Raw genomic sequence first — 21691 nt, forward strand, 5'->3', positions numbered from 1 at the left:
ATCCCCTATTAGATCTTTGTTTTGCAATATGAATCTTAATAATGATGGGACTGGAGATGAGTCAACTTTAGTTAAAAGGCGTCCCAATGATTTGGAGTTCTTAGATCTTGATGCTAAATTTCGTAAAAGTGGGATTGGAGAGGTCAAGACTTTAAATAGCATTGAACCTACTATCTTGGATTTCAAGGAATTTAATTATGATAATTGTTCCTTAGAAGATTGTATTTACTTGTTGCAATCTGTTATGAATTCTCCTCATGCTTATAGTCAAAATAAAGCTTCTACCAAACATATTGTTGATGCCTTGATGCAATGATATGATGAAAAACTTAATTTGGAAGTTTCTATACCTAGAAAACTTTATGATGAGTGGGAAACTACTATAAAGATTAGAATTAAAGATCATGAGTGTTATGCTTTATGTGATTTGGGTGCTAGTGTTTCCACGATTCCGAAAACTTTATGTGATATTCTAGGTTTCCATGATCTTGATGATTGCTCTTTAAATTTGCACCTTGCGGATTCCACCATTAAAAAGCCAATGGGAAGGATCAATGATGCTCTCATTGTTGCAAATAGAAATTTGGTGCCCGTAGATTTTATCGTTCTTGATATAGATTGCAATCTTTCTTGCCCTATTATTCTTGGTAGACCTTTTCTTAGAACGATTGATGCGATTATTGATATGAAGGAAGGGAATATTAGATTCCAATTTCCATTAAAGCAAGGCATGGAGCACTTTCCAAGAAAGAAAGTCAAATTACCTTATGAATCTATCATGCGAGCTACTTATGAATTGAGTGCCAAAGATGACACTACTTAGATCTATCCTTGCTTTTATGCCTAGCTAGGGGCGTTAAACGATAGCGCTAGTTGGGAGGCAACCCAATTCTATTTGTGTTTTTTGTTTTTGTTTCTGTTTAGTAATAAGTTTTGCATCTACCTTCTGTTTATATGTGTTTTTATGTTTTAATTAGTGTTTGTGCCAAGTAGAACCTATAGGATAACCTATGGTGATAGTTAATTTGATTCTGCTGAAAAACAGAAACTTTGCACGCACGAAAATAATTTTGTTAATTCACAGAAACGTACTTTTGCGTTGATTTTTTTTTGCTTTAGATCAATAGACAAATTTCCCAGGACTTCCTATTTTTGTAGGATTTTTAAAGTTTCAGAAGTATTCGAGAGATATAGATTGCTACAGACTGTTCTGTTTTTGACAGATTGTGTTTTTCGTGTGTTGTTTGCTTATTTTGATGCATCTATGGCTAGTATTAAGTGGTATGAACCATAGAGAACTTGAAATACAATAGGTTTAACACCAATATAAATAAAGAATGAGTTCATTACAGTACCTTATGTGGTGGTTTTTCTTTCTTTCACTAACGGAGCTTATGAGATTTCCTGTTGAGTTTTGTGTTGTGAAGTTTTCAAGTTTTGGGTAAAGATTTGATGGACTATGGAATAAGGAGTGTCAAGAGCCTAAGATTGGGGGTGCCCATGGCACCCCTAGATATTCAAGAATAGCCAAAAGCCTAAGCTTGGGGATGCCCCCGGAAGGCATCCCCTCGTTCGTCTTCGTTTATCGGTAACTTTACTTTGAGCTATATTTTTATTCGCCACATGATATGTGTTTTGCTTGGAGCGTCTTTTATGATATTAGTATTTGCTTTTTAGTTTACCACAACCATCCTTGCTGTACACACCTTTTGGGATAAGCCCACTTGATTAGAATTTATTAGAATACGCTATGTGCTTCACTTATATCTTTTGAGCTTGATAGTTTTTGCTCTAGTGCTTCACTTATATATTTTAGAGCACGACGGTGGCTTAATTTTGTAGAAATTTCTGGTCTCTCATGCTTCACTTATATTATTTTGAGAGTCTCTTAGAACAGCATGGTATTTGCTATGGTTATAAAATTTGTCCTAGAATGGTGGGCATCCAAGTTGGGTATAATAAAAACTATCATAGAAAGTGAATTGGATGCTATGATCAATTTGATACTTGATAATTGTCTTGAGATATGAGAATGGTAATATTAGAGTCATGCCAGTGGGGTGATTATGAATTTAAAGAATACTTGTGTTGAAGTTCGTGATTCCCATAGCATGCACGTATGGTGAACCGCTTTGTGATGAAGTTGGAGCACAATTTTACTTATTGATTGTCTCCCTTATGAGTGGCGGTCGGGGATGAGCGATGGTCTATTCCTACCAATCTATCCCCCTAGGATCATGCGCGTAGTACTTTGTTTTTGATGACTTGTAGATTTTTGCAATAAGTACATGAGTTCTTTATGACTAATGTTGAGTCCATGGATTATACGCACTCTCACCCTTCCACCATTGCTAGCCTCTCTTGTGCCGCGCAACTTTCGCCGGTACCATACACCCACCATATACCTTCCTCAAAACAGCCACCATACCTACCTATTATGGCATTTCCATATCCATTCCGAGATATATTGCCATGCAACTTTCCATCGTTCCGTTTATATGACACGCATCATTATTGTCATATTGCTCTTTGCATGATCATGTAGTTGACATCGTATTTGTGGCAAGTCCACCTTCATAATTTTCATACATGTCACTCTTGATTCATTGCATATCCCGGTACACCGCCGGAGGCATTCATATAGAGTCATATCCTGTTCTAAGTATCGAGTTGTAATCTTGAGTTGTAAGTAAATAAAAGTGTGATGATCTTCATTTTTAGAGCATTGTCCCAGTGAGGAAAGGATGATGGAGACTATGATTCCCCCACAAGTCGGGATGAGACTTCGGACTTTAAAAAAATAAAGAAGAGAAAGGCCAAAAAAAATAGAAAGGCCAAACAAATAAAAAAATGAGAGAAAAAGAGAGAAGGGACAATGCTACTATCATTTTACCACACTTGTGCTTCAAAGTAGCACCATGATCTTTATGATAGAGAGTCTCCTATGTTGTCACTTTCATATACTAGTGGGAATTTTTCATTATAGAACTTGGCTTGTATATTTCAATGATGGGCTTCCTCAAGATGCCCTAGGTCTTCGTGAGCAAGCGAGTTGGATGCACACCCACTTAGTTTCATTTATTGAGCTTTCATACATTTATAGCTCTAGTGCATCCGTTGCATAGAAATCCCTACTCACTCACATTGATATCTATTAATGGGCATCTCCATATCTTGTTGATGCGCCTAGTTGATGTGAGACTATCTTTCTCCTTTTTTGTCTTCTCCACAACCACCATTCTATTCCACATATAGTGCTATGTCCATGGCTCACGCTCATGTATTGCGTGAAAGTTGAATTTTTTTGAGATTACTAAAGTATGAAACAATTGCTTGGCTTGTCATCGGGGTTGTGCATGATTAAATACTTTGTGTGATGAAGATGAAGATGGAGCAATAGCCAGACTATATGATTTTGTAGGGATAACTTTCTTTGGCCATGATATTTTGAGAAGACATGATTGCTTGATTAGTATGCTTGAAGTATTACTGTTTCTCATGTCAATATGAACTTTTATTTTGATTAATTTGGATCTGAACATTCATGCCACAATAAAGAAAATTACATTGAGAATTATGCTAGGTAGCATTCCACATCAAAAATTCTGTTTTTATCATTTACCTACTCGAGGACGAGCAGGAATTAAGCTTGGGGATGCTTGATACGTCTCCAACGTATCTATAATTTTTTATTGTTTCATGCTATTATATTACCTGTTTTGGATGTTTATTGGCTTTACTTTACACATTTATATCATTTTTGGGATTAACCTACTAACCGGAGGCCCAACCCGTATTGCTGTTTTTTTGTCTATTTTAGTATTTCGAAGAAAAGGAATATCAAACGGAGTCCAAACGGGATGAAACCTTCGGGAGCGTGATTTTTGGAACGAACGTGACCCAGAGGACTTGGAGTGCAAGTCAAGAAGCAGCCGAGGCGGCCACGAGGGTGGAGGGCCCCCCTACTGGGCGCCCCCCCCTATCTCGTGGGCCCCTCGGGCGTCCACCGACCTACTTCTTCCTCCTATATATACCCACGTACCCCGAGAACATCAGAACAAGCCACGAAAACCTAGTTCCACTGCCGCAACCTTCTGTATCCGCGAGATCCCATATTGGAGCCTTCGCCGGCGCTCCGCCGGAGGGGGAATAAACCACGGAGGGCTTCTACATCAACACCATAGCCCCTCCGATGAGTTGTGAGTAGTTTACCACAGACCTTCGGGTCCATAGTTATTAGCTAGATGGCTTCTTCTCTCTTTTTGGATCTCAATACCATGTTCTCCTTGATCTTCTTGGAGAACTATTCGATGTAACTCTTTTTGCGGTGTGTTTGTCGAGATCCGATGAATTGTGGGTTTATGATCAAGTTTATCTATGAGTAATATTTGAATCTCCTCTGGATTATTTTATGTGTGATTAAGTTATCTTTGCAAGTCTCTTTGAATTATCAGTTTGGTTTTGCCTACTAGATTGATCTTTCTTGCAATAGGAGAAGTGCTTAGCTTTGAGTTCAATCTTGCGGTGTCCGTTCCCAGTGACAGCAGGGGCAGCAAGGCACGTATTGTATTGTTGCCATCGAGGATAAAAAGATGGGGTTTATATCATATTGCATGAGTTTATCCCTCTACATCATGTCATCTTTCTTAATGCGTTACTCTGTTCTTTATGAACTTAATACTCTAGATGCATGCTGGATAGCGGTCGATGTGTGGAGTAATAGTAGTAGATGCAGGCAGGAGTCGGTCTACTTGTCACGGACATGATGCCTATATACATGATCATGCCTAGATAATCTCATAATTATTCGCTTTTCTATCAATTGCTCGACACTAATTTGTTCACCCACCATAATACTTATGCTATCTTGAGAGAAGCCACTAGTGAAATCTATGGCCCCCGGGTCTATCTTTTATCATATAAGCTTTCAATCTACTTTTATTTGCATCTTTACTTTTCCAATCTATATTATAAAATACCAAAAATATATTTATCTTATCTTATTATCTCTATCAAATCTCACTTTCACAAGTGGCCGTGAAGGGATTGACAACCCCTTTATTGTGTTGGTTGCAAGTTCTTGTTTGTTTGTGTAGGTGTGTGGGACTTTTGAGGAGCCTCCTACTGGATTGATACCTTGGTTCTCAAAAACTGAGGGAAATACTTATGCTACTATTGCTGCATCACCCTTTCCCCCTCAAGGAAAACCAATGCAAGCTCAAGACGTAGCAACCTCCTCCAGCCTCCACGGGCTACTGTTCATCCACCGTCGACCTCCTCCAGCCTCCACCTGCGACTGTTCATCCATGGGCTCCTGTTCATCCAGCCTCCATCGTGCGCTACTCCACCGGCTACTGTTCAACCAGCCCTCTCCACGGGATCCTGTTCAACCACCCCTTCACGGGCTACTGTTCATCCAGCCCTCCACCAGCTACTGTTCAACCATCCCTCCATGGGGTCGTCCTGTTCATCCAGCCCTCCACGGGGTCCTGTTCATCTAGCCCCAACCGACTCGATCGATCGGGGTCCTGTTCATCCATAGGCAACACCACGGGGTCCTGTTCATCCACCCCCACTGGGAACTGTTCATCCAAACCCCCCAGCAACGCTCACTGTTCATCCAGAAGCAGCATTGATCAACTTCAGTTAGCAGCAGTAGCAAAGGAATCGCTCGATCGGGTTCAGTTAACAGCCATCGATCGATCGCTTGGGTTCAGTAACGCGTAGCCTGCAGTGCAATCGCTCGGGTTCAGTAGGCGAACGCCTCGCTCGGGTTTAGTTATAGAGCCCAACGCCTCGCACCCACGCGCGTGCGTGTACGAGGGAAACACGCAAACCTCCGTGCATCGCTCTGCCCCGACCACCCACCGTAATCGGGAACACCCCGACATTTTCCTCGCCCTCGCTTCTATCACGGTTTTTTTTGTCATGGACGGCCCAAAAAATGTCATGCAGCTGCGTCTCCGGCCCGCCCAGGACGAAAAGCCAATTTTCTGTCATGATTTTTTGTCATAGAAGTAGGAGCCCACCACATCTATGATGATACCGGGTTTTGTCACAATTATCATCATAGAAGTGTCATAAGTATGATAGTAATTTTTTTTCGTTCGGCCCAAATTGTCATGGATGTGTCTTTTTTTGTAGTGCTTGGTCTTGCTAGCAGTAGAGGGCCTTTCATGCCTGTTAAAATCACAAGGAGAGTCATCCAATTTGCATGGGGTACAATTGGCACCTTCGGCACCACCGATTAACCATCTTTTATTTGCAGGTTACAGCCTACTGTTCTTCAAGGCAAACGGTGTGGGGGCAAACGAGGTGAACCAAGTTCTGAAGAGCTACTGTCAAGCTTCAGTTCAATGCATCAATTTTGCCAAATCTTGTATAATTTTCAGTAAAGGAGTTCCAGAAAATGCTAGGGTTTTGATCAAGGGCTTGCTTAACGTTCCTAATGAAATCCCGAATGAGAAGTATTTGGGCATGCCCTTGGATGTTGGGACTTCAAAGAATGGTGTCTTCAAATATCTCAAAGATCGTCTTTGTAGGAAAATTCAAGGATGGATTGAAAATACAATGTCATCGGCAGGGAAGGAAGTGCTAGTTAAATATGTTGCTCAAGCTGTGCCCATGTTCTCAGTGTCTTACTTTAAATTGCAAGAGATTTGTGCGAGCATCTAACCATGTTGATTAGAAAGTTCTGGTGGAAGCAAGGACGGTAAGCGCAAACCACATTGGTTATCATGGAAAGCCATGACACAACCGAAGGGAATGTGTGGCCTTGGTTTCAAGGACTTTGAGTTTTTCAATCTAGCCATGTTGGCGAAGTAGGCGTGGCTCTGTTGCATAACCCGGAGTCCCTAAGTGCCCATCTGTTGAAAAGTATATACTTCCCCGATGTTGATATCCTACATGCATCGCTTGGGAACCACGCAAGTCAAATATGGCGAGTGATTGTAGAAGGAAGGGACACACTCAAACAGGGTCTAATCAAAAGAATAGGCAATGGTGACACAACTCGCATTTGGGAGGACACGTGGCTTCCTAGGGACGAAATGATGAGACCGTACGGCTGTCGGGTGGCAGACCCGTCAGGTATGGTCTCTTAGCTCATTGACAACATGACGGCCACATGGAACAAGACTCGAATTGAGGAAGTATTCATGTCAATGGATGTTCGCACCATATTATCCATCCCCCTGAACACCAGAAAACATCCCAGATTTTTGGAGCTGGAACTTTCAGAGAAGCGGTATCTCACCGTTAAATTGGCGTATAGGATGTTGGTGGCCACGAGAAACAAATGCGAAGCCTGGCTCGAGGGTGCTGTAGGGTCATCAAGTACGGCTGCAGATGAAAGTGCCTGGAAAACTTTATGAAAAACAAAGGTACCTGCCAAAGTGAGAATGTTCCTGTGGAGGCTATCTAAGCACTCGCTTCCCACGGAAGACATTCGGCTCACAGACATATGTCAGATAACCTGTGGTGTGGCCTATGCGGATCACCGGACTCGTGGAGACACTCATTGATAAATTGCACAGTGGCGATGTGTACCTGGGCTCTCGTGGATGATGAACTTGCGCAAAAATTGGTGTCCACTACGGAACCAAATGCTAAGCAATGGCTATTCACCATGATTGATATGCTGTCAAATGAACAATCTGTGTTACCGACGGTTACATTATGGGCAATCTGTTCACTGCGCAAAGCGATCCATGAAGGTATTTTTCAAGCTCCACAAGCTACTCAATCCTTTGTGCAGAACTTCATTGCGAAGCTGGAGGTGATTCACGGAGCTGAGCCACACACACTACAGGGACCTGTATGGCATGTGGTAAGGAGGCCGAGAGCTCCACCTATGGGCTTTGTTAAAATCCACGTTGATGCTGGAATTAGAAGTGGACGAGGAGGCTCAGCGGCTGCAGTTTGTCGGGACCAGCAGGGCCACTACCTTGGCAGCTCCGCTCTGGTGATTGCTGGAGTTGAAGACCCAACCATTATGGAGATGATTGCTTGCCGGGAAGCATTGGCGTTGGCAGAAAATTTGAACGTTTACAACTTGATGATTGCCTTGGACTCCAAACAAACAGTTCAGAATATAGCCGAAGGTAGCCGAGGAAAGCATGAGTCAGTGGTAGCCGAGATTAACCTCAGATCATCTTCTTTTCTTTTGAGGCTACTCTGTCAACGCAAAATCGCACAATTCTCTATCTCTCGATACGGAACGCCACATTTGGTTGGGCCAATGCATGATCGAACTTGTATCCCACATAGTGGCTTTTGATGAATACTAGTAAGCTTGCACGTGCAACGCACGTATCGACTAATATTACAACCAAATGTGAGAATTCACATACGTTGTTCAGTTATTCCAATTGATTAAAAGAATATTACAAAGCAACTATAATGCAAATGAGTGCTATAGTTTAGCTTTTTTTGTATAAAGACAAAAACTAATTATATCGGTAATTCGTAATATGCTAATGCACTTCCCAATGTAGCTAAATCATAGAAGGTGTAATGCATGTCTAGTCTGTTAACAGATTTATTTGCAAGCGAAAAGGGAGATTTCCTAATCAAGCGAAAAATTAACCAATTAAAAAATCATATAATAGCTATAGGACAGAAATCTCCGCGTGCAAGTACCATAATGAGTCAATAATTATGTGGCAACCAGACAAAATTGTATGCAAATAATAGTTAATCACCATAAAATGTACTTTTCAGAAACAAAACCAAATTACAGCCTAGAGCACATGTAATCTCCAACATAGTCAATAGGCAGTGATACCTTTGCTCCCAAACCATATTTAATGTCTAAGTCACACCAACATCAGAAATATGAGTAAGGTAAATGGCATCTTGCAGATCTTCGTTTGCTATAATCAGAAGCATAATACTTTAGGTTTCCAAAGAAGAAATATCTAAAACATAGGAATGGAAGAGATTGAACTTTAAAGAGTCCTAAGGAATGATTGACTCGCCCTCCTTGTCCCATATGAGCAGCGGCTTTGGACCTGAAGAATAACACGGGGAAAATAACATTTTAGGCATAGTACAAATGAATATATTGAGAAACATTTGCTCCCCCATTTCATTACGAAGAAAACATTTTGTAGAAGATATCTTCTGTACCTGTGTTTTTTTGTTTGTACATCAACAAGAAACACGATCAAAGAAAATTATCAAAATGTACATGATCAGCAAATCGTGCAATTTGTAACTTTCTCTATCGATGGAATTTTCCATCAAAAGTTACACCGCCAAAGAACTCCCCTGACCCCTGCCATAGCAAACTTACACAGAAGTAATAATTTTAAAATTTAAGGTGCAACACAATCTTGAAACTTGACTGAAGTGAACTGTGGCTTCAAATCAATGAAACTTGACTGAAGAAAAATTCACTGAAGTTTACTGTGGCTGCAAATCTGAAACTTGACTGAACTAAATTGTAATATAGTTTCTAATACATTACAGGAGGCAAGAGAATAAATAATTTATCTGAAGTGGCCTATGGTCCATAACACTGAAGTAAAAGTCATTGCAATGGTGCATCAGACAAAAGAGATCAACTAAACTTGACTGACATGAACTATGGCCCAAACTAAACAAACACTACAGAATGAAAATTGTTCTAGTTGCTTGCTTCTTTAGGATCACTCAAGTTAGATCATATGACTTCCAAGAACAAAAAGTACAACACTGTAACCCAGCTCTGCCCGTGCTGCACAAAGGTATATCTATCTGCACGTTATAATCTTAGCACAAAATTTTATTGAGGTTGACAGAAAAAGAAATGAGTAGACAGAAAAAGAAATGAGGTTGACAGAGGATCGCTCACCATTGACAGAAAAATACTAATCCACCAAACAAGGGACAAGCGATGAATTGACAGAGGATCGCTCACCATTTGTCTCCTGCTAGATCCATGCATACATAAGGAAAAAAAGAATGAAAGTCCAAGAAAATAGAAATAACACAAATAAGAGAATCCAAAAACCGACACACCTGTTGGGTCTTCTCCTTCAATAAGATCAGTGACTAATCCTATTGGGTCTTCCACTATACCAACACTTCCTAGTACGTGCGTCTGCTCTTTTGATACTCTCCAGCTGCAAAGCCTCATGCGTGTGAGACGATAAGCACATCCTAATATGACGACAGCGAATGAGATGATCAAGATCGACACACCTATGACGGTGGAGCAGGCCACCCTTTCTTATTGACGTCTTGTTCCTGCACATGTTAAGCTAGTAATACTGAACCAATATCTAAATCGTGGGACGGCGACCTTTGTTCTCCGCTGATGGCTCCGATGATGAGAGGGCGAGTGGAGCACGACCATTGGACGCGGTGAGGACGCCGTTGTGGGGTTGTTGACTTCTCAGTCCATCGCGGAAGCCTTCTCAGAGCAAGAGGATATCCCGCAGCTCCAAGACGTCGCCACCCCGTAGGCCCGCGTCGGCGCCGTGCCCCGCCTCTCGCCGGAGAGGCGGAGACCGTCACCGCCCCGTAGGCCCACGTCGGCGCCGTGCCCCGCCTCTCGCCAGAGACCATCGCCACAGGCGATTCACCGTCGAGGCTGCCACGCACGCCCCTGCCCTTCGAACTTTCACTTCCTTCTGTTCTCCTCTATCTCCTCCTCACCTTCGAAGCTCTCTCTCCCTGGAACCGCAGCAGGCCATGGAGGAGCTCAGCCGCCGCCGCCGTCCCTCCGACTCGCCAGAGCCGCCCGTCGTCGACCAGATACGACTCCCATCCACCAGATCCATGCCAGCCCCGCTGAAGCCCCCTGCATCGAGCTCCCGCCGGCGCCCCGTGTTGACCGCGTCGCTCGCCTGAAATCAGGTAGTATCTGTTTGTGATTGGGTTGTATTTTTCCCCCTTGGATCAAGGAAGCGATGTATTGGGGTGGGCGGGGCGTGGAACGTTGGTCTGGCAGAGTTTTCGTCCGCCGGGTAAATTGCTAAACACGCTTTGGGCTGATTGTTAGTATAATTTTGACGGTTAGATCAAATTAAGTGGCCATGATCGTGAGGCTGTCATTAATCTGTGTTGTTATGTGTACGTTAGGCTGGATGTACTTAGCGATGAATATGTTTGCTTGCTTAATAGTAAGTATAGAAAACCTGGCTTCTCCCCTGAGAAAACATAATCTCACCGATTTCTAAAAAAAAAGCAGAATCTCTCCGGTGCGTACCGGAGGCTGAGAGGAGTCGTGGCCGCCGTGTCAGGAGTATTCCCGTGTCACAAATCCACACCGGCGCCGCCTCCCCCCCTCTATCTCCGTCTCCGTCACCGGGAAGCGGCGAGGAGCCTTGCGCTGCATCGCCGTCGAGATGGATCTCCTGAGGAAGGAGCTGGAGAAGAAGCGGAAGGCGGCGACGGCCGACTTCGGCGGTAAGAACTTTGTCCGGCGGTCGGAGCTGGAGGACAAGCAGCTCCAGAAGCGCCGCCAGATCCCCGCCAAGGCTCCTTCTGTGCCCACCCCCAACTCCTCCTCCGCCTCCGACCCTACCAACTCCAACGCCGACCCCGCCCAGGCCGGGGGCGGGAACCCTAACCCTAGCTCCTCCGCCGCCGCGGCCTCTGTTCCTCCCGCCCTCGCGGGGAAGAAGGCCACGCCGGACGATACGCTCCACTCCGAGGAGCGCCGCATTGATGAGCTCGTCCTCCCGCGGAACGAGGTCATGCGGCGACTCCGGGTGCTCCGCGAGCCGGTCACGTTATTTGGGGAGGACGACGCCGACCGCCTTGATCGCCTCAAGCTCGTGCTCAAGTCCGGGGCGATCGACGACATTGACGACCTTGAGATGACAGAGGGGCAGACCAACGATTTCCTCCGTGACATGATTGAGCTCCGCATGCGGCAGAAGGCTGGTCGAGACGCCTACGGCAAGGGTAAAGGCAAGCGTGTAGGTGCTGGTGATGGTGGCGAGGGCGGCGCCCTGGGAGATGATGTGGATGAAGGGGATGGGGATGCCCGGAGGAGTGGGGATGATGCTGACGCAGACAAGGACTCAAAGCGAATGAAGACCAAGTTTGAGGAGCTTTGTGATGAAGACAAGATCTTAGTCTTCTTCAAGAGGTTGCTCAATGAGTGGAACCAGGAGCTGGATGATATGACAGAGCTGGAGAAGCGTTCGGCAAAGGGAAAGTCAATGTTTGCAACGTTCAAGCAGTGTGCGCGGTATCTCAGTCCCCTGTTTGAGTTCTGCAGGAAGAAGGTGAGAATATTTTGGTGTTCTGTCAGCTGGTTGCTTAAATTGTGTGATGTTATTTTCATTCAGTTACGAATTAAAGTAATTGTGCAAGAGTGGGGTGAATTAGGGTTTACAGTGATGCTTGCGATGACGTGATGTTACCTGCAAAATTCAGAATCATGGGTAAAGTGACGAGTGCTATTGTAGGACTTACAGTTGTATTAGAAATAGGAGATGACAAAACTTGACATCCAATACATTTCAACCTTTTGCTCAAATCCTACTTGGTTCTTGCATTGCAGCCTCAAAAAGTCCTAGAGTATTTTGTAAAGGAAAACTGATCAAAGAGATGTTCATTGTCACACATATTTTACATATAAATTATGCATGTATACCCAGACTAAATAATGGTGACCGGAGCAACATAAATAAATTTATTAAGGAAAAGGGGCCTACATATGGTCATCTGTTGAATGTAATGATAGCCGATAGTTATAAATAGTCATCTAATGTTTGTGCTGCAACCTGGCTGTATTTACATAGTTTCTTTTGACCATGTAAAGGCATTTGCTCGAGATTCAACGAAGCTTATGAACTTCTATTATAGAGTCAGTGCTGGTAGTGCCAGAGGATCACATATATTCCGTTCCTTAGGCCAGCTTATAAAGCTGTAATGATGTAAATTTTCTATGAAATATCTCTTATATATCCATGACACATGGTAGACATGTTGCTTCCTAGTTAGTGTGATTCTAAACTTGATTTTGCACAACATTGTTGCATCTGCTCCTTTATATATGTTTCAGTCTGCCAAGGATCACACTGTTTTGTTGTTACTTCTGCACTACAAATCATAATATATCTAGTTATGAAAATCCTCCCATTTTTAGAGTATACTTATTAACTAATTTATTCATTGTATGCTGGATAGGCAAATTAAAATTCATGTATTTGAGTAGTGTAATGAGTCATGACTATGCTTGGTAATTTTGTGTCGGTGTTAGTTTCAAGTTTAATATAGCTCTTATGCGTGTAAAGAGTACCTGTACGGCTGTACCAGGAAACACACACATAATCAATTCATCCCTATTATAGGGAGGGTGCGCTTGTAAAAATGATGAAAACAATTTCGGTGGAAACTCTTGTAGCCGGGGCTCAATTGTTTATTACTCCCTCTGTAAACAAATATAAGAGCGTTTGGATCACTACTTTAGTAATCTAAACGCTCTTATATTTCTTTACGGAGGGAGTATCAATCAAAATTTCAAGGCCTGACTCGAAGCCAACGGTTAACTTTTTTTCAAACCCCTTTAAAATGTTGGTTCTTTGTTCTCATTCTTAATCTGTGCTGTGCATGTTCCGGCATACACTCTGGCTTCTGATTCATTGTGATGTAGCTAGCTACCTGGCCCATATATAGTTCTGAATCTAAAAACAGAAGTAGTACTATGGTTGAACTTTGTGCATATTCTGCAAGGGGTTAAGGACCTTTTTGAGGAAGAGACTTTTGATGGTCCTTTTTATGGATTCAGCTTCCTCTTAAACTATTTCTTGCTTCTCCTTTGGGTTTACTTCTCATAAAAGAACCTGCTTATGCTGAATTGTGATTCTCACATCTCAATTCTGAAGAATGTTTATGAACTTTATGTTTTACTTTTCATGCCTATGGTATGTTGACCATCTCCTGACTGCCTACTGCTTGTCATATCTGACGCCAATTATTGCTTTTGTGTTTAGGTTCTTCCTGATGACATCCGCAAAGCATTGCTCTTTATTGTGGACTGCTGCATGAAGCGTGATTATTTGCAAGCAATGGACCAATACATCAAGCTGGCCATTGGCAACGCGCCATGGCCTATTGGAGTCACTATGGTTGGTATCCACGAGCGTTCTGCACGAGAGAAGATTTACACGAATAGTGTGGCTCATATCATGAACGACGAGACCACTCGCAAGTACCTTCAGTCGATCAAGAGGCTTATGACCCTTTGCCAGCGGCGTTATCCTGCCCTGCCCTCCAAATCAGTGGAGTTCAACAGCCTGGCAAATGGGAGTGACTTGCAGGCCCTTCTGTCGGAGGAGAAGGATCCGACGAAAGGTCCTTCTGAGGACAGGCTCCGGCTGATGCCAGCAGCAAAAGAGTGATCGCCTCAACCCACAAGCTCGGATCACAAATACAAAGTTTGGGGGTCTTTGTGTAATCTAAACTAAATGCGACATTTCCTGTTATGTTTCCATTTTTGTACTGACGCCGAACAACAGAAGAATCGTGTATGTTAGTCAAAAATTGCTAAAGAAGCTATGATTATCTGTACCAATATAATTCACTGTCTGAGGTTTCACGAAATCAGATTATAATTGCATGCATATAACATCCTGCACCGTTCAACGGAGGTGTTGGCAAACCATACTTGGTCAATCAGGTGGGTTATCTCTAGTTATGTTCTCACAGGATAGATCAGGCTTGGCAACTTGGGTAACAGAGGCAAACCACTCTGCTTCACTTGAATGGAAACTAATTGTGCTCCACCCTCCTGCAGTTTGCATGTGAAGCCGGCAGCTGTTTCATCAGTCTCCCTTGTGCTGAATTCTGGGTAAGTGAGCCCACTGCATGACAACAACCAATTATAATTTCCAAATCACAGGAACGAACCTTTGGATGAAAATGCAAATGGATACAATGATCGAAAGGTGGTCTTTTAGACATGAATGCCTACGTTTTTAGCAGCCGTGCTGAATGCTTCTTTGTGGGTGATGTCAGGCTCCATGGCTTTAATCCTCTTTATCTCTTCCCTGAGAACATGGTGAATACGTATGTTAAAAGCTTCCATTGCCTCTCACAGGAAAATGTTTGGCAAATGGTATGGCTGCATGCCCATTTTCTTACTTGATGAAACAGTTGTATGCCGACGGCGTCCGCTGCTTCCTCACCGGCGCTGCAAAAGCACATGCTTAACATAGATCATCATGATCTGTCTGCCGGTGCAGAAGAAAAGACGGGTAAGTTTGCCTACGTTTGTTGACGGCAGTGGCACTCTTCTCCGCGACCTCTCCCTCCCAGTCGCCGTCATCTTCGTCGTCGCCGGCGCTGCTGTCGTCCGACCATTCTCTCGGCGGCGGATCAACGCCCAGCTCCTGTTCCACCAGGCAGGCAGTTTGGTATACAGTTGAAGCTGAAAAGAACCATCGCGTAGCGTACAATGCCCTACTCCTATACGATGCCCATGCAAAGCAACTTGGTAAGCAAAAAAGTGCTGACCTGCAGAGGCAGCTCGACGGACGGCGGCGGCGGCGGTGGAGGGGGAGAAGCCACACTGACGGAGAGGATGCCGGCGCAGCGGCCGCACTGCACGGCCACCATCTTGAGAAGGCCGCTGCACGGCACGCTCACCTGCACGTACGTCTAATTAAGTGAGCTCCTGCACACCGTGATGGGACGAGAGCCAAGCGGCAGGGCACGTACCAGCAAGATGGTGGTGCAGAACTTGCACTGCACGTAGCCGAGCCGCTCCGGGAGGCCGCCGAGAGCTAGGCGAGACGCCGACGACGACATGGCGGCGGCGGCGGCGACGAGCCGTGCGATCTGCGGGCGCGCGTATGTGCGGGTGGTGCGCCGTGGAAGGGACCGCAGTTTATAGGCACGACACGAGCAACACTGGAGCAACCTGTTGGCTAATCCAACATTTATCTCCACACACACACACACACACACACACACACACACACACACACACACACACGTCCTCTTGGGGTGGGTAGGGGGGGCATGCATGTGCGCGGCAGTGTTGGCGTTGCAATCGGTAGAGTGAAAATGGCTCCCGATCGCCATGAAACCATGCACAGCGGCAGGAGCTTCGAAACGGCAACCTCGTGGCCGGGTGAGGGGCGTACGTACGGGAGGGTCTAGGAACAATCTCATCAGGCCAACACAATGGAAACGAGCTCCGAGAAGGCGGGTGGCCCATGTCGGCAATCCTGTGATCCCAAGCCCATGCAGGGTGATGGCGCAGTAACGATCATGGCAGAGAGAGATGGCATGCCTCGCATACACTCGGTGACAATCGGGTTGCCCGGCAGGGGGCTCCTCGGCTACGTGGTCTCAGCGTCTTGTTGCCGCGGAGATTCCTCCGTTTCGGGGACGGTCTATTGCGCCGGGGACCCCCTGCTTGTCCGTGGCATGGCAGAAGGCAGAATGGCTCGTTTACTAGCCCCAGTGCGCACGCTGATGAACGCCTGAGAACGTTGGCGTTGCCATTCTGCAACAGAAGGTGCTTTCAAGTACACAATTCCACGTCTTGGTTATCGATCCAGTGCTAGCTTGGTCGACCAAGAAAGAATCGGATTAAGTCTCTCTTTCTTTTACAAGAACTTCACGAAAAAATTACGACAATTGCTTGGGCAGGTATGTTGGCAGTGTTGCAGCCAGTCTGCCAACCCAAGTGCACCAGTTCTCATACTGTCATACAAGGCCGAAGGAGACGCCACAAATACAGCACAAAGCCATTGCTTCTAAAGAGATGCTACAAGAAAGTTTCTGGTAATTCTTTTTGGGAGGCAGCGCCAGCCATCGATCGGTCCGAACCTGCACAAGCATGTGAAAGTGAGTGCTCCCTGCTCCGTGCAGACAAGCTTTAAGACAGGACACCATACCTGCACATTTTGCTCTTTCAAGTCTGGCAAAATGGCATCGCCTGCTAGTGCTTGAATGAATACAGTGACATTTGTCGCAGAAGGAGACCGAGAGACAAAAGTAAATATACCGAACAGCTTCCGCATCTTCAACTGTGAGGGATTCAGGATTCCTCCATTCTGGGGCATGTTTTCAATCGCGGATTCCAACACTACGTAACCGAGAAACCACTTGGTTTGTTTCTCAGTTACTTTGTTTCAATTTGGTTTCCACTACGTAACCGAGAAACCACAATTTGGTTCGCGGGAGCAACTTTTATCACTGACACATGTGGTAAGCAATGCAAACAAATTCAAGAGAGAAAGAGAGAAACCTCAAGTTGGTTGAGTTTTGTTATGGTCACGTTGCATAAGTGAAATATTTCTGCTTAAGTACCCGGCGCTCCCATCAAACATGGTCGGAGTCTTGGGCAAGGCAACGTGGCACGAACTTCTTCAAAAACCAGGGCCTTTTTTCCTCTAAAAAAATAATTTCCTTAAAACCAGGGCCACGGCCTTATTTTTAGGATCTCACTTTACACGAACGATGTGGCGGTTTCTTGACCAACCTTACCCATATCTTGCATTGCTTCACGGAGGTGACGGGATTGTCTAGCAACTTCCATAAGAGCTTAGTTTTCCCCATCCGTTGTGATCACCTCAACTTGGATGGTATTCTCCAGAATTTGCCGGCCATGCACACCTCCTTTCCTATGAAATACCTCGACCTTCCACTCTTGGTGTGGCATCTCAAAAGGCCGACTTTCAGCCTCTAGAGGAGAAAATAGCGGCCAAGTTAGTTACCTACAATGGAAAGAATTTCACAACGGCGAGGCGTATTGTACTTGTCAAACCCGTCATCACCTCTCAAGAGATCCACCACCTCATACCACTCGTTGTTCCACATAAAGTAAAGAACAATAGTAAATGTGTAAGTGAAAGATGAAATATGTCGAGTAGAAGGGAGTGAATAGGGGACTACATTTTTAACTTTCTTAGTTAGTTTAAGGATTGTAGAATTCTGATTTCTCAAATCCAACTAACTGAATGAACATACATGAAATGAAACACAACATTCGCAATAAGATAAGCAAGCTAGTAACACACCAAGAGGCTTGAGACAAAATAAGCGCATGCATGGGGATGCGATGATGTATCCTAATTAAGTCCTTGAGGGAACTTTAATCTCTGCCGGAGAGGTGTGGGCACTAAGTTTCCCGATGACATCGAGTGTCTCGCCTTCATCTCCTTGAGCCTTGACAACCAAAGCTTAGGATCAACTACAAAGATGTAGGTTTTGAGGTGGCATCTAACCTCCACAAACTTTTCCAGTGATCTTGCACACCATGAAGCTTTTGAGCGACTCCAATCATCTAGCAGTCCCCGCAATTCCAAGATTAACAAAATCGATGAAGCATTGATAGGGGGTGGCGATTTGGCTAGGTAGAATCATGGATATAGGTCTCCTCTTTCTTTCCCCACATGAAGATTAAAACTTGGGTGGTTTGGGAGGAGTATTCAAGCTCTCAAAGTTAACAACAACGGTTAGAGCTCATATACAAATGGCCATGTGTTGTTGGGAAGAAGAGGTGGCTTATATAAGTCCCCCAAATCCAACAGTTACCTTCACTCTCTGATGTACCTAGCCACTTTGGATTTAGTCTGGAGTACTGGAATTCCACAACCGGGTTCGACTCCAAACCATGCAAAGAGCACTTCTATTGTTCTCGTGCTCAAGTTAGAGATCTAGGGTTTTGGGGAGCTCGGATTTTCGGGGTTGAGACATACTGAAATAGAGACTATAAAGAGAGCAAGCTCTCTAGTTCAGAGCTTTGATTGATCTTCCAGGGCAATCCAAATTTTGTAGAGAAGCAACAATAACATCTTAGGTTACCTTGTGGTTACCGAATGTTGTTCGGAGTCCCGGATGAGATACCGGATGTCACGAGGAGTTCCGGAATGGTCCGGAGGTAAAGATTTATATATGGGAAGTCCTATTTTGGCCACCGGAAAATGTTCGGGATTTTTCGGTATTGTACCGGGAAGGTTCTAGAAGGTTCCGGAGTGGGGCCCACCTGCATGGGGGACCCACATGAACGTGGGTAGTGGGGTCAAGGCCCCACACCCCTGGTCAAGGCGCACCAAGATCCCCCCTTAGAAGGAATAAGATCATATCCCGAAGGGATAAGATCGAGATCCCTAAAAAAGGGGGATAACAATCGGTGGGGAAGGAAATGATGGGATTTCTTTCCTCCCACCTTTGCCAACGCCCCAATGGACTTGGAGGGCAAGAAACCAGCCCCCTCCACCCCTATATATAGAGGGGAGGCGCATGGGAGCTACAGGCTTCCCCTGGCGCAGCCCTCCCCCTCTCCCAAGTACTCCTCCTCTCCCGCGGTGCTTGGCGAAGCCCTGTAGGATTGCCACGCTCCTCCATCACCACCACGCCGTCGTGCTGCTGCTGGACGGAGTCTTCCCCAACCTCTCCCTCTCTCCTTGCTGGATCAAGGCATGGGAGACGTCACCGGACTGTACGTGTGTTGAACGCGGAGGTGCCGTCCGTTCGGCACTAGGATCTCCGGTGATTTGGATCACGACGAGTACGACTCCTTCAACCCCGTTCTCTTGAACGCTTCCGCTTAGCGATCTACAAGGGTATGTAGATGCACTCTCCTTCCTCTTGTTGCTAGTCTCTCCATGGATAGATCTTGGTGACTCCTAGGAAATTTTTGAATTTCTGCTACGTTCCCCAACAGTTCCTACAACTATGAGATTATGCAACTCCCGTTTATCGGAGGAACACTTTGTGTGCTACCAAACGTCACAACGTAACTGGGTGATTATAAAGGAGCTCTACAGGTGTCTCCAAAGGTACATGTTGAGTTGGCGTATTTCGAGATTAGGTTTTGTCACTCCGATTGTTGGAGAGGTATCTTTGGGCCCTCTCGGTAATGCACATCACTATAAGCCTTGCAAGCAATGTAGCTAATGAGTTAGTTACAGAATGATGCATTACGTAACGAGTAAAGAGACTTGCGGGTAACGAGATTGAACTAGGTATTGGGATAGCGACGATCGAATCTCGGGCAAGTAACATACCGATGACAATGGGAACAACGTATGTTGTTATGAGGTTTGACCGATAAAGATCTTCGTAGAATATGTAGGAGCCAATATGAGCATCCAGGTTCCGCTATTGGTTATTGACCGGAAACATGTCTCGGTCATGTCTACATAGTTCTCGAACCCGTAGGGTTCGCACGCTTAAGGTTTCGTTGACAGTTTTATTATGAGTTTATGAGTTTTGATGCACCGAAGGTTGTTCGGAGTCCCGGATGTGATCACGGACATGACGAGGAGTCTCGAAATGATCGAGACATAAAGATCGATATATTGGACGACTATATTTGGACACCGGAAAGGTTCCGGGTGAGATTGGAACAATACCGGAGCTTCGGGAGGTTATCGGAACCCCCCGGGAGGTATATGGGCCTTATTGGGCCTTAGTGGAAAGGAGGGGAAAGGAGCAAAGGAGGGGCCCCCCCATGCCCAACCCGAATTGGGAGGGGGGCCGGCCCCCCTTTCCTTTCTCCCTCCCTCCTCTTCCTTCCCTCTCCCTCTCCTAATAGGAAAGGGGGGAGTCCTACTCCCAGTGGGGGTTGGACCCCCCCCTAGGGCGCGCCACCCCCCTTGGCCGACCCCCTCCTCCACTCCTTTATATACGGGGGAGGGGGGAATCCCATAGACAACAATTGATCTCTTGATCTCTTAGTCGTGTGCGGTGCCCCCCCTCCACCATAGTTCTCCTCGATAATATTGTAGCAGTGCTTAGGCGAAGCCCTGCAACGGTAGAATATCAAGATCGTCATCACGCCGTCGTGCTGACGGAACTCTTCCCCGACATTCTGCTGGATCGGAGTACGGGGATCGTCATCGAGCTGAACGTGTGCTAGAACTCGGAGGTGCCGTAGTTTCGGTGCTTGATCGGTCGGGCCGTGAAGACATATGACTACATCAACCGTGTTGTTCTAACGCTTCCGCTTTCAGTCTACGAGGGTACGTGGATAACACTCTCCCCTCTCGTTACTATGCATCACCATGATCTTGCGTGTGCCTAGGAATTTTTTTGAAATTACTACGTTCCCCAACAGTGGCATCAGAGCCTGGTTTTATGCGTAGATGTTATATGCACGAGTAGAACACAAGTGATTGTGGGCGATACAAGTCATACTGCTTACCAGCATGTCATACTTTGGTTCGGCGGTATTTTTGGATGAAGCGGCCCGAACCGACATTACGCGTACGCTTACGCGAGACTGGTTCTACCGACGTGCTTTGCACACAGGTGGCTGACGGGTGTCTGTTTCTCCAACTTTACTTGAGCCGAGTGTGGCTACGCCCGATCCTTGCGAAGGTTAAAACAACACTAACTTGACGAACTATCGTTGTGGTTTTGATGCGTAGGTAAGAACGGTTCTTGCTCAGCCCGTAGCAGCCACGTAAAATTTGCAACAACAAAGTAGAGGACGTCTAACTTGTTTTTGCAGGGCATGTTGTGATGTGATATGGTTAAGACGTGATGCTATATTTTATTGTATGAGATAATCATGTTTTGTAACCGAGTTATCGGCAACTGGCAGGAGCCATATGGTTGCCGCTTTATTGTATGAAATGCAAGCGCCCTGTAATTGCTTTACTTTATCACTAAGCGGTAGCGATAGTCGTAGAAGCAATAGATGGCAAAATAACAACGGTGCTACGATGGAGATCAAGGTGTCGCGCCAGTGATGATGGTGATCACGACGGTGCTTCGGAGATGGAGATCA

At 45.3% G+C, this 21691-nt stretch overlaps 2 protein-coding genes across 2 annotated transcripts; one reads left to right on the top strand and one right to left on the bottom strand.

The window, feature by feature from the left end:
* Positions 1-11144: 11144 nt before the first annotated feature.
* LOC123044478 (pre-mRNA-splicing factor 18) lies at positions 11145-14517 on the top strand. The gene is made up of 2 exons (XM_044467216.1): positions 11145-12221; positions 13935-14517. Exons 1-2 carry the CDS (start codon positions 11334-11336, stop codon positions 14340-14342), a joined length of 1296 nt encoding a protein of 431 aa, XP_044323151.1. The 5' UTR covers positions 11145-11333; the 3' UTR covers positions 14343-14517.
* A 248-nt stretch (positions 14518-14765) lies between these two features.
* LOC123039172 (protein YABBY 7-like) lies at positions 14766-15750 on the bottom strand. The gene is made up of 6 exons (XM_044462443.1): positions 15661-15750; positions 15457-15588; positions 15212-15332; positions 15085-15133; positions 14915-14990; positions 14766-14804 (listed from the first exon to the last, which is right to left on the bottom strand). The coding sequence occupies exons 1-6, from the start codon at positions 15748-15750 to the stop codon at positions 14766-14768; spliced, it is 507 nt and encodes a 168-aa protein (XP_044318378.1).
* Positions 15751-21691: the final 5941 nt, after the last annotated feature.

The sequence above is a fragment of the Triticum aestivum genome, chromosome 2B (assembly GCF_018294505.1).
Source record: "Triticum aestivum cultivar Chinese Spring chromosome 2B, IWGSC CS RefSeq v2.1, whole genome shotgun sequence".
Classification (NCBI taxonomy): Eukaryota; Viridiplantae; Streptophyta; class Magnoliopsida; order Poales; family Poaceae; genus Triticum; species Triticum aestivum.